Source organism: Mixophyes fleayi, chromosome 6 (genome assembly GCF_038048845.1).
Source record: "Mixophyes fleayi isolate aMixFle1 chromosome 6, aMixFle1.hap1, whole genome shotgun sequence".
In the NCBI taxonomy this organism is placed as follows: domain Eukaryota; kingdom Metazoa; phylum Chordata; class Amphibia; order Anura; family Limnodynastidae; genus Mixophyes; species Mixophyes fleayi.
In genome coordinates, this window is record NC_134407.1 from 169,028,633 (window position 1) to 169,042,334 (window position 13,702).

At 37.9% G+C, this 13,702-nt stretch overlaps 1 protein-coding gene across 1 annotated transcript; it reads right to left on the reverse strand.

Annotated features, from left to right (window-relative positions):
• Positions 1 to 9,139: 9,139 nt before the first annotated feature.
• Positions 9,140 to 13,186, reverse strand: LOC142095388 (keratin, type I cytoskeletal 42-like). Its single transcript, XM_075178339.1, has 6 exons — positions 12,965 to 13,186; positions 11,548 to 11,630; positions 11,040 to 11,196; positions 10,707 to 10,868; positions 9,633 to 9,758; positions 9,140 to 9,364 (listed from the first exon to the last, which is right to left on the reverse strand). The coding sequence occupies exons 1-6, from the start codon at positions 13,172 to 13,174 to the stop codon at positions 9,140 to 9,142; spliced, it is 963 nt and encodes a 320-aa protein (XP_075034440.1). The 5' UTR covers positions 13,175 to 13,186.
• Positions 13,187 to 13,702: the final 516 nt, after the last annotated feature.

Below are 13,702 nucleotides of genomic sequence, written 5' to 3' on the forward strand. Positions count from 1 at the left end.
ACGAACTCCTCACAGATAAGGTCATGGTCGGGCAATGAACTCATGACCCCAGTGCTGAAAGGCTAACCACTACACCACTGATCAACTACATATTTACAAATAGCATGATGAAGAGTAGCACATACGTCGAATAAAGCTGTCTGTCACTCTGGGAAATCTGAGGAAATTAGTATCAGCTCAGATACTACACAGGACCTATAGATGGTTGGTATCTGGAGACTTGTAAATTTATACTGGATTTATTAATAATAAAATTGGGTCTGTGTGACACTCCCCAGGAATGTTATTTTAGCATTGGGTATGAAACAGAGATGTAAATAGTGTTTGTTAAACTGTGTAACTGGTTCCACCCCCTCTGATGCCCAACCCCCCTCCTTTCCCCGGAGTAGAGGAAAGTTGGAAAAGTGTTTTTAAAACAATGAGAACACTTACAAGAAATTGTCAGTCTTTTCAGAAATCAATCAATATTGATAATCTGTCCATCTTCCAAGCCAATTTTCCCTTGGTGCAGATTATACAACTCACAAGAAAGTTTAAATTCTGATCCTTTCTCCTTTTATTTCACATGTTTAGCATATGTATGCCATGTCATCTTAATTGTTTTTATAACCTGTAATCATTGAACTTTTTTATATATTGAATCTAAAAATTCAATAAGTGCTGTCCTTATTGCTCTAAACGAATTCATGGCCATTTATGAAGAAGATTGCTTGACCATGGTATCTCTTTAAATGCTTATTTGTGAATTGCTAATACATTAGTGTACCAAAGTGTGTGCCTCCATGTACATTTGTGTCACAGAGCCTTGATGTGTTAAGTATTAACCCTTTGATTGATGGTGTGTGTAGCATGGAGCACAGTATACCATTGTGGGAAGTGTTAACTCTTTTAGTTATCAAACGCAGAGTGTGCGCAATTGGGTAATTGAGTAACAAGTTTACTACAGGCCTTATACGTAGCTGGTGGCAGTGCGGAGATTTGTGGAAATGTGAGCCTGTGTTGGGGAGGGACCACCTAAATCTGTAACCTTAAAGAGAGGTGTGTGCGAGATTTAGGCTGAAATCCTCTGTGTTCCCTTACAGTAAGCTTCCAAGTCATGAGTACGCAGAGGGCGGTTTGTGACAGGTAAATTTAGTCAGGAGTGGTTTACTGATGAAATTGCAGTGATTTAATCTGTAACTGATTTGTTATATGATAAAATCATAAATAAGGGATTGGCTACAGACAGCTATCCCTGACATGCACAAATAAACCTATGCTCTCCCGTGAGTTGTGCACCTACACACCTCTGCACACCCCTGACTTGTGCACCCACATTTCTGTGCCCTATCCTGAGTTAAGCACCCACATACCTGTGCCCTTCTCTGTCTTGTGTGCCCACACATCTCTGCATTAGCCTGTATCTACAAACCTGTGCCCTGGCCTGATTTGTGCACACACAAACATGTTCCCTGCCCTGACTTCTGAAATCCATATACTTGTTCCCTCCCTAAACTTGTGCACCCACACACCTGTGCCCTCCCAAAAACTGTGCACCCATACATCTGTGCCCTTCCCTTATATGCAACTGTGCCCTCTCTAGATTTGTGCACCCACACACCTGTCTCCACCCCTGACTTGTGCACCCTCCTACCTGTGTCATCCTCTGGTTTGTGCACACACAGATCTGTGTCCAGCCCCGAGCACCCAAACACATTGCCTTCTTCTGACTTGTGCACCCTCCTTCTTGTGCCCTCCCCTGACTTGTGCACATACATGGGTTCCCTCCCCTGACTTGTGCACACACACATTTGTGCCCTCCCAAGAACTGTGCACCCACACACCTTTGCCAACCCTGACTTGTGCAGCCACACACTTGTGCTCTCCCCTTTGCTGAATTGTTCAGACACACACCTGTGTCCCCTGTGACTTTTGCGGCCACAAACTTGTGCCCTCTCCTGTTCTGAATTGTGCACCCACGCACCTATGCCCACTCTAGACTTGTGCACACACAATTCGGTGCCCTCCCCTTTCTTGTGCACCCACATACCTGTGCCTTGTCCTGAACTGTGCACCTGCACACCTGTATCCATCTCTGACTTGCGCAGTGACACACTTGTGCCCTCCCCAAACTTGTCCATCCACACACCTCTGCCCTACCCTGACCTTTGCACCAGGAACCCTGTGACCTTCTCTGATTTTAGCTCACATAAATCTGTGTCCTCTCCAGATTTGTGCACCCACATACCTGTGCCATTACCTGTATTGTGTACCCACACATTGTCCAAGCCTTACTTGTCTATTTAGACACATGTACACTAGCCTGAATTGTGAACTATTGAAACAAAATAATAGTTTATTTATTTAGACAAGGGGCTTTATAAATAACTATAAGATTAATGTGGCACTATATATTATCAATATATATTACAACTATACCTACTGGGGCCAAATAAATATTATTAATATCATACTTGCCAACCTTATGTTGGCCGGGTCCGGGAGATCCTGGAGGGCAGGAGGGGTGTATAGGTGGAGGGGGCGGGTCTTCGCAATTTGAGTCATTTTGACCCCGCACCCGGTGATGTAATGCCTGTTTTTGGTCTTTTACAGTGTAAGAAGACCCCAAACAAGCATTAAATCACTGGGGGCGGGGCCAATATGACACAATTCACAAAGCCGACGCCCCATTCACTAGTACATTTTGGCTCAAATTTTATTTAAGTGGGCAGATGGGCCAGATGCGGGAGAATCGTCAGCTCTCTCGGGAGTCCGTGAGACCTACTCGAAATTCAGGAGTCTCCCGGACATTCCAGGAGAGTTGGCATGTATGATTAATATACCTACGATTGGCATTACATATTCTAACTATACCTACTAAGAGCACTCTATATTATTACTATACCTAATGGCGGCTCTGCAAATTATTAATATAGCTAACAGGGATAATATTATTTATCTATTTAACATTGAGTCAACTGCATGTCCTAGTGCATGCTGGCATTTGTAGGGCCATTTAAGCAGTCATTGCATTTCAAAATATTTGCCCTGACCAAGGGTACCAGGAGATGACAAACAAAAACATGGGGGTAAATTACTAAAGTACGGTTTAATCTTATGGATCCAAATTAATTTTTGAATAATACTATTGAATTGCATGAAGGGGGTAACACTTATTATTTCATGATTGGGATATAATTTGCACTGCACACATTTGGCACTACAAGTGGCAGCATGCACCTTTGCACTGGTATATACTGGCACTTGCAGTGCCACAAGTGTGCAGTATATAAGGTGCCGCGCTAATGAAATGATAAGTGTTGCCCTTTCATATAATTATATATTTCTGATGCCTTAATATATTCATAAAATAATATTGCTCTCTTTATTTATTCATAAAATAATATAGCCCCATTTATAAACTTATAAATTAATTTTACTCCCATAAGATCATTATGAATTATTTTTGTCCCTTTTGATCAATAAATAATATTGCCCTCATTATTAATATGTATATTGGGCCCGCTTTTATGTCCTGAATGGCCACATAGCTCAACCGGTGACCTTTCAGAATAAAATGCGAGTTAGCCAAAACCGAGTGCAGTTTTGACTAAACAGGATGAGGTTTTGGTGTTTGCAAACTGCCACGTATCGCATGAGGTTTGAATTTTCAGCCTCCAAAACCGTTCAGAAGTAAAGTGCTCGTCTTGGAGCAGAAAACTGCAAGAGATATGTGGCGGTTTGTAAACCGCACAGAAAACAAACTTTAATAAATTTACCCCATGATGTCTTATCATTCTCATGATTCATTTAGGATTTAAAAGAAGACTAAACCACAAAGTATTTTAGAATAAAGACAGAAAGGTTTCAATTAATGAAAGTGGGGGTAGTAATCAGGACTTCTTAATTTTGACCTTTTCGAATTGCGCATCTTTTGGAGTATCCTCTAGCCCACAAATATAGGGGCAGATTGATTTTCTGGGTGTTTCCAATGACGCAAAGGGGGAGATCACTTACGCAAAGGAGCATTGCTGGATCACTTTTTTTGCAGTTATGTAAAGCTACAATATCTTATGGAATTTTGGAAAATTATAGTCTTGAAGTACAGTTCCAAGTTACATTCATGTTACTCTTCATATGTTACAAAGGGTTATAACACTTCCAATGTCTTAAACTAGTCCTGCATGTTAATCCAACAATACCAAGTTTATTCTGAGCTTTAAATTTTTCAGCAGTGAAGACAGGAAACGTTGGGCACGGGGACCCAATGCTGTACCTAAATATTCATAGATTTGAGACATGTGCATAAGCAGTAATCAAAGTTTATTCAAGAAATAATAAGGCAGAAAAAATAAAATAAAATAGTGACAATACAGTCCAAGAGCCAACATTATCTGTGATACAGAAACCCAATAGAGCCTGTGAATGAGACCATTCTTGGTTTCCGTGATCACATACATTTTGCAATGGTTGTAAAGTATTAGGTTACAGCACAATAACTTTTTACTGGTGGATGCTGGAAATAGCTGCTGGGGTTTAATTAAATATTATAAACATACATTACGTCACCAACAAGGTGAGATAATAAATACAGTGAAACAAGTGAAATTCTGGTTCCAATTCTTAGTCTTATATCAAAAATGTTTTGGAACATCCTTAAATCAAAGCATTTATAAACCCAAGATAAATCACTTGTCAATCAAGGACAAAGTGTGTATTATAGATTGCTATAGTAGACATGTCTAAAACACCCATATGGAATCATAAAAATAATCCAACTCAATAAGTCATCCTAGGTAATGAGCTCACATTATTCCCGTAAAATTGTTTTTGGTTTTTAACAGCATGTATTTAAACCTGGAGCATCTTTACTATGCTAGAGAGACCTAAAATACTTATTCTCTTAAAATAAAAACCAGTAGAACACATTTATAGGAATACATAACATATTGCTGGTGCTCACCCTATGACCCATTGAAATAGTCACTTGCTATATACCTTCATTGTCTAAAAATAAAGAAAGGCTACAAGATAAGTAACATATATAAGAAAAGAAAAGTATATAATAATTCTATTGGTTCACACTTGGTCTTTTTATATCTGCAGCGTGATATAGATAGTTATTAGCATTTGGATTCATGGGCGTGCTCAGTTGTGTGATGAATCATTTTGTGGTGAGATCCTGGTAATAAAAAAAGCAAAATGAACAAACAATTTACTTTTTTGTATCGCAAAAGCAACATAATAATTACAAATTCATCTTACACTAAATGGCAAATCATTGACAATTCATCAGTCCAAACATGAGTTATGATTGGACGAGTGATGATTCAAAATGTAAAAGATATGGCATAGAATGTAAAACATTGTACGGGTAATCATATGTGTTTCATAGGCTCAATTACACCCTTATGTTTGATGTTTAGTCAAATAAAATATGCAGCATAATATGTAAACAAGTAAAATAAAAATGCAATTTGAGTAAAAACATTTAAAAAAAGTAACAAGGAAAACAAAACAATATTTCTATCTCTTAGAGATACTTCTTGACAAAAGATTTTAGACTGTAAGTTCCAACAGGACAGAGACTGACGTGAGTGAGTGAGCGCTGCGGAATTAGTGGCTCTATATCAATAACTGATGATAATAATGCATCTGATTTTATTTAACCAATTTTTACTCATATTAAGAAATAAACATGGTCTATAAATATATATTTGAATTGAACTGTCACAGTCAAAGACAGAGAAATGCTACATAGGGGTAGATTCATCTAGATTTCTGAAAAATAAAAATGGAGTATATTCTAGAATATGAGAGCGAGAATTTGATTGGTTGCAATGAGCAACACCTATACTTTTCCTTTTAGGAAATTTTTTATAAATCTACCCCATAGCATTTTAAAGCAATAGAAGTTAAAAAGTCCACTTATCCACTCACCATGTTTTCCACTTGACATGTGATTGTCTGCCAAACTGCAAAACAAATCAGATCATTAGTCTATTGAAGAAACACATTATTCTATCAGTTAATTGGTTATGTAGTGCCCTACAAAGTGAAACACCTTTTGTATATATCTTAAAGTATTGTACAAGGAGACAATCAGCGGAGCGGGTAAGAGCTGTAAGTGTCCTAGTTAGTCAGCTACAGGGCACCTAAAGGAGAGGAGCCACTATCAGTGTTGTGCTACACAGAGGCGCCATTAAAGGTTAGAGATAAAAACAGTAAAATTAACAGAAGGGACACAGAGGAGAGGAGGAGTAGAAAGGGGAAGAAGGACAGAAATAATTAACGGAGAAAACAAGAGAGAAAACAAGAAAACTAGACCAAAATGAGTAGAGAGAGACAAAGATTAAAATAAGAAAGATCATAAGAGAGAGATCAATATACAGATAGAAAGAGACTTTAAGAAGATAGGAGACATAAAAAGACATCACCCGAATAAAGGAAACTAAAGGAATATATCATAGAAAGATTAAATTCTTACCAAATAGATAGGAGAGCAGGTTGAAAAGGAAAGAGAGGGAAAAACTGACATAATATGAAAAGAAACATGTATACCTGATAGGAGCAAAATGTAAAACAGACTGACAGGCAGTGGGAGGTAGGAGTCAGTCAGTAAAGTTAGATGTCAGACTAATAACATAGAAAAGTGGTCAGAATTGGTAGACAAACTGCAACAGCAGAGCATGATGCTGCCAAGACAAATAAAAGGAATATTGCTGAAGACCAATCCAACATCTATAAAATGGGAACCTAAGCTGCCTATCCAAAACCGTACACCAACTGAATCATCTGGATCATAACACCACTTTTCCCACTGATTTGATTGTAATGGAAGTTGTATACTCTACTCCTTAAATCTGTCTCCCTTGAATCCCTCCCCATTATTTTTCTGACCACATTAAGGCTTCCATGAGTTGCTGCAGCCCTTCCTGACACTGGCTGAGGGCTCTGAGACATGGAGGAGAAGACCCATCCACTGGAGCACATCAGTCAACACAAGTGCCATGAAGAGATAGAGGCATGACAGCCCAGGTGTGCTGCTTGCAGGGAGTGCTACCATTTTCAGACTATACTCTGTAAGTGTAGGTCAAGTATGACCATTGTCGGGGCTACATTTCCAGCATGGCTCCTTGGCAGTAGAGACTTTTGATTAAAAGACAGCAACTGAAAACATTGCGAAAGGTTGTGTTATTGAGGGGACAGGAGAATTTAAAATAATGTTCAACCCATAAAATAAACCTTCCAGTAGGAAGTCAGGTAGTTGTATTTAACAGTGATGGGAGATTTGTCTGGAAGGGACTATATAATAGGCTTGCTTTGACTTCAGCTTAATCACAAGCTGCTTTCTCTAGAGATATCACACCCCCTCCCCACCAAATTTCAAGTGACCTTTTTGCTGTCAAATACAGTGATCAAGTGTACGATGAGAGGTAGAAAAAATAATTTAAGTCTTTAATTTACAACTTCCAGCAGTCACAAGTGTGTACTGATTTTCCATGCTGCCACTTTAAAATTTCTACTTTGACCACTGGGCGTTAATATACTCATGTCCATAGTGTGCATTCACACCAAAATGTGTCTATATCTAGATTTGAACGTATCTTTAACCCTGGTGAGGTATAACTTGGGCAGGCAAGCTCTAGTTGAGTACAGTTAGGGCATGTTCACATAAGTATAGTTTGCCTCCAGGAGATGTGACCTAATAAGACATAAATACATCCCCAGATAATTTTCATAGAAGGGTTATCTTTGTGGGTACTGGAGGATTGGTGTAAAGATACATCATGATGATGACACCTACAGCACTTTCTTCCTGCTACTGATTGGCTCATTGCTTACTGATCCCTGCAGCTGTCTATTCACATTCGTCATTTTTGTTTCAACTGCCACTACCACCAGAAAGAAGATTGCCATTGTATTTTAAAGGGCTAAGCAACAAATATGGGTGCACATGTATTTTATTACATTTCAAATAGAAAATGCAACTTTAAAATTCGTTAATAACATTGTCAAGACACTATTCTTTCTTGCGTATATGACACCTCATTATATTATTTACTATTATATTTTGTACAAATAGGGTAAAGCACTCTCACCTCTATATTATCTTTATACATAGATATACACATGTGTACACCTGGAGCAGAAAAAACGATGTTTTTCAGTTGGACGTATCTTGAGATACACGCAATTCAACATAGTCACGTAAATACACTTTTTTGTAACCTACTCAATACACATATGTTCCGAACGCTAAGCACTGAAAACAAAAAAAAGTAAACACATTTATGGAGAGAGGTATTGCTACTAGCAACAAAGCTTTTCTAATTTTCAGAGGACTAATAGAAAAGTACCTCAATAATTATAGTTGCTAATTTCTGAATCATAACAGACCCACGATCCATTTACATTAAACAAAGATATGGAGAAAACTACTGCTAGTGGCAACAAAAATACTTTTCTAATCAAATTACTGTAGTTGCTAATTTCGGAAACCCAAAAGGTTCTTGGGGCCTGATGAGATTTATTATAAGAATAGTATTATTTATCACTTTTAAGGTCATTTGTAAAGCTATATATTAAATAGGATAGATAATAAAAGAATATAGAGACTGATCTTTTATAGTCATTTATTAGGGAAGTTAACAGGAGTAATTATTAATATTTTTGACTACTTCCCTCCCTTCCAATTCCTTTACCTAAATCCAATTAACATAGGTCAAACAATTAAAAGAGTCTAATTCATTGGGCTCTGGAACTTGTTGGGGTCTTGACTCTCTTAGCATAACAATGACATTCTCTCTCAGAAGCTAGGGAAAAAATAATCGCCATTTATGACCACTGACCAGACCAGCACAGTTACGTTGGTTAACTAGTTGTTTAGAATTTCTAAACCGAGGATAAATCAATTTGTTGTACATTTCATATTCTAAACTCCAATATTTTTTTATTCATAACACATGACATGTAAAAGCTGTAAAAATTTCCTCTAAAAATTTTATGGTCATCATCATTTTTAAGTGAAGGAAGCCTTAATTTAGCTATTCAGTGAGCATTTATTAAGCTTACTACAAAACTGAGAAGTGTCAATTTAATGTAAATTTTAAGCCAGCATTACTGAACTGAATGACAGCTGTATAATACATTGCTGAACTTACTGGATGTCATGTCCATCCAAGAGGCGTTTGTAGGTGGCGATCTCCATCTCCAGGTGCGTCTTCTGATCCATCAGGATCTTGTACTCATAGTTCTGACGTTCCAGATCAGATCTGATTTGAGCCAGCTGAGACTCCACATTATCGATCATAGCTTGTAACTGGGCGATTTGGGAACCATAAGTAGCTTGTGTCTCTGCCAAAGTGCATTCCAGGGCTGAGGTCTATAATAGAGATTATGACAATAGCATAAAATAATGTATACAGAGAGCATGCAATTGACAATGGGTAATTTTTTTGCATCATTAAATGTTATTAACTATGGAGTTATTTGAGATAGGCCAACTGAAAAATATCCACTAAATTGTGGTTTTCAAGCTCACTTTTTAATTGTTAGCCTCAACAGACATTTGTTACATGCCACCGCATCAGTATGTAATAGAAGACAAGGGAAAACTACTAATTATTATAATTCCAACTATTTGTACATACCATGCTCAACTGGCTCTGCAGTTCAATTTCCAGGGTCTGAACGCTGCGCTTCAGCTCAATGATCTCGGTTTGCACAGACTGGAGTTGCTGTGAGCCTGAAGCCACCTGACAATTTAGCTCTTCAATCTGCCAATACAATAAAAAGTGTTACAAAGGCAATGGATGGATGCTGCTAATAGAATGACCAATTTCCTTAGTGGTGCTTTAACAAAAGTAAAATCTGTATTGTTTTGTCATATGTACCAGGCATATATTTATGATCACAATAGTGGATAATGGCATCAGGAACAGAAACTAGAATCATATCAAAGAAAGTGGAGCATGTATGACCTCTTCAATCAGTAATGTTAGTTTGGTGCGGGCGACTTACTATATGTTTCAATGAACTCAGGGTGATGTTCTCTAGAATTTCTGAAGCTTGATTAATGTTTGAATCTCCACAGTTAAAGTGAGGAGCTCTTTGCATATTTTAATAAAGATGTAGCCTCAGAAGAACTGATTGGAGCCAGGCAATAAGCTGGGGGCATTGTTTGCATACTACTCACAGATCTTATTCTCCATCTGGGCATATTAGAAAATCATGAGTGTTTTTGTTGTGATATGGCATGAAAAAATGTGTGGACTGGTGGGTACATTACTCGAAAAAACCCAGGACCCATCATTGTTTGCTTGATACAATATTACATTAGTTATGCCAAATGCAATGCATGTTCAAGGAGTTAGGGCAGAGGTTCCCAAACTGTGTGCCTAGGCTCCATGGGGTGCCTCAGTGATCTCACAGGGGTGCCCTGGTCCAGGGCCAGTGGTAAACAAGGCTGGGGACTACTTGGTAATTATTTTGGCTGAGGGTGCCTTGAAAAAATTAGGGTATATGATTCTAAGTATTTTTTACAACTAACATTTTTTCTTCCCTTCCTGTATTTTATTTGTTTAATCAACCATAGGATTTTCAATTAAAAACAAAAAGGTGACAGGCTGTTTATGTGACTTTGGTGTTTAGTACTTTGCAATGGGTTATTATTATTCAATTAAAACAAAAATATAATTAATTATATTGAAAGCAATTTATTTTACCCTTTGTCTGAAAATATCATCAGCATCTCTCAGGTTCCTCTCCATCAGGTTTTCATATTCATCCCGGATTTCAGACAGGGCTCTATTAAGGTCAATGGATGGGGCAGCATTCATTTCCACGTTGATTCTAGCCCCAAGCTGGGCTCGAAGGCTGTTTACTTCCTAAAGAGATGAGAAATGTATACACAATAATACATAACAATGAGAGTAATGTAACACACAGATTATTTTTACTACAATAAATGTCTGGATCCAAGAAAACCTATTTTTTGCTCTCTTATCCTTCCTGAGGTCTACTTTTACATTTCTCTATTTTTTATAACTGAATATTACCTCTTCGTGGTTTCTCTTTATCCCCTGCAATTCTTCCTGGAGGCTCTGAACTTGCATCTCCAGGTCACATGTCTCCTGGTTCAGTCCATCTAGCATTCTGCGCAGAGCGTTTACATCAGATTCAGCACTATTACTCATAGAGCGTTCAATCTCATACCTGGAGAGTACAAAGCAGCCTTATTAATTTACTAGCTTAATAGGCAAGCCCGGCACAAGTGTAGGAAAGCATTATTTAGGGTGAAGCATTGATTATAATAATTTTATGTTATTTGCTTTTTTGCTTTTTAGTGCAACTTGGATTTTACCATACACAAAAGAGCGGCATCATCATTTTCAATCCACATTTGCACATTTAGGGTGTTATCTACCAATTCTTTTTCATTTCACCTTCATAGTCAGTGTGTAAATTCTTGCAGTAAAATCTGTTTGCCTGTATATTAACTTACTAGTAAATACTGTGTACATAGCAGACATGATATAAGAAAACATGTAGTAATAAAATATGTACTTGTCACAGAAGTCATCAGCAGCCAGTCTGGCATTGTCAATCTGTAGAACAATCCTGGCATTGTCTGTTGTAGCTGCAGAGATCTGTAAAATATATTAACCCACGATACTCAATGACATGATGTAGTTGCTTTGCTGAATTAGGCCATCATTTAGAGCTGAACATCCTTTATCTTGTATAAAATACGTTTTTTATACTTCTATACTGCACACAAAAAATTAATCCCCAAATTTCTGCATGCAGATTCAGCCATCTTACATTTACGACTTCTTATATTTAGAGAGGGGGAATGGAGGAGGGATGAGGGTCAAACAAAAGCTAAGGTGGAAGATACACTTTTCAACGGGCATATATCTTGTGGGTGTTTAATCTCTGTTGCAAAGATGTGTTGATGATGATCATTATCAAAACAGACCTTTGGATTGATGAATTAATTAAAAATAATTAATTAAACAGATAAATTGATTAGATGAATTAAAAAAAACTGTGCTCCCTCTTTCCCAACAAAAATGATTTATGCGCCATCGCTCATAGCCTGGGTTGGTTGCCACTAACGGGGAGGATACCTGCAGCAGTCGTTATCAGCACCAGGCAATGACATGCTGGGCTGGTACACAATACCAGGGAAACTACAGTGTGGGGTCCCCCTATTATAGTTGGACACAGCTGCAGCCTGTTCAGCACAGGGATGAATTCCCTATAGAATCAGTCTGACAACCAAAGTACACTTTAATCCTAGGAAATAAACCAACCCTTTGCTGAATGCACAGGAGCTCCTACCAAAACCCCTGTGCAGTGGGTATTATTATGCTGTTAAACTTAAAAAAAAAAACATTTTTGTAGGTGGTATTAATGGTCCCAGAAAAAATAATGTATTTATTTAATTGAACATTAAATCACCAGTGATCATCAAGCTGATGAAAATGACTGGCCTCTCTACAGCATCATGATAAGCTTACAGTATCATGATACACTTTAAACATATCTTCATGCAGATGCATTTAACATACTATGTTGAGTTGCATGTACCTTAAGATATGTACATCCCAGAATGAACACATAAGTGTGTGATTTTTTTTCCTGCATGCATTTTGCATCTACATTTTGGATGCAAATGAGTCTAACACTACATGAGGTCCATAGTTTTTAATTTTAGATGAGCAAGGATATGATTAGTTTTATACTGTTGTACATATTTTTGAGAAGCAAATAAATACAGTGAATGCAAATGTACTAGTTTGTTATATTGCAGCTAATCCTAGAGCTGAAATTAAAGGTTACATACGATTTTGTATCTTTATCATCATCATCATCTATATATCTTTAGTAAAATGTCATAAGATGCAAATTGATTACTTATCGTTGCTAAATCATATTGATTTTCTTTTACCTGAAAAATACTTTTCTGATAGTTTACCTGGTTCTGGAGGTCTGAAATAATTCTGAAGTACTGACTGGAGTCGGGCAATGAGCTGGGGGCATTGTTTGCATACCACTCACAGATCTTCTTCTCCAGTTGGGCATTTTCCTCTTCTAGAGCACTGACTTTATCCAGGTAGGATGATAAGCGATCATTCAATATCTGCATGGTTTCCTTCTCATTGATATTGAGCAGGCTATCATTCATCCAACCACCATGGCCTCCAGAGCTGTAATGTGTAGCATGACTATGGCCTCCATGATGATTGATAGATGGGTGCTTGGAGACTGCTTTACAACTTGATCCACCATAGCCACTGAAAGCTTTGTGGTGGCCTTGATGATGGGACATATTGGATCCTCCATAATGGACTTTATGGGAGCCTCCATGATGTGACAAATTAGAGCCTCCATGATGGGAAAAGTGAGAGCTTCCATGATGCATTTTGTGGGAACTGCCAAGATGAGGTGGGCAAAGGTGAGATTTATGGAAGCCGCCATGATGAGAGTGATGTGATTTCTCATGATGGACTGAATGAGATCCTCCCCCATGATGTGACAAATGGGAGCCTCCATGATGGGAAACGTGAGAACCTCCATGATGCATCTTATGTGAATTTCCAAGATGAGATGAGCCAACATGAGATTTATGGAAGCCGCCATAATGAGAAATATGTGATTTCTCATGATGGATCAAATGAGATACTCCTCCGGCAAGTGACAAATGGGAGCCTCC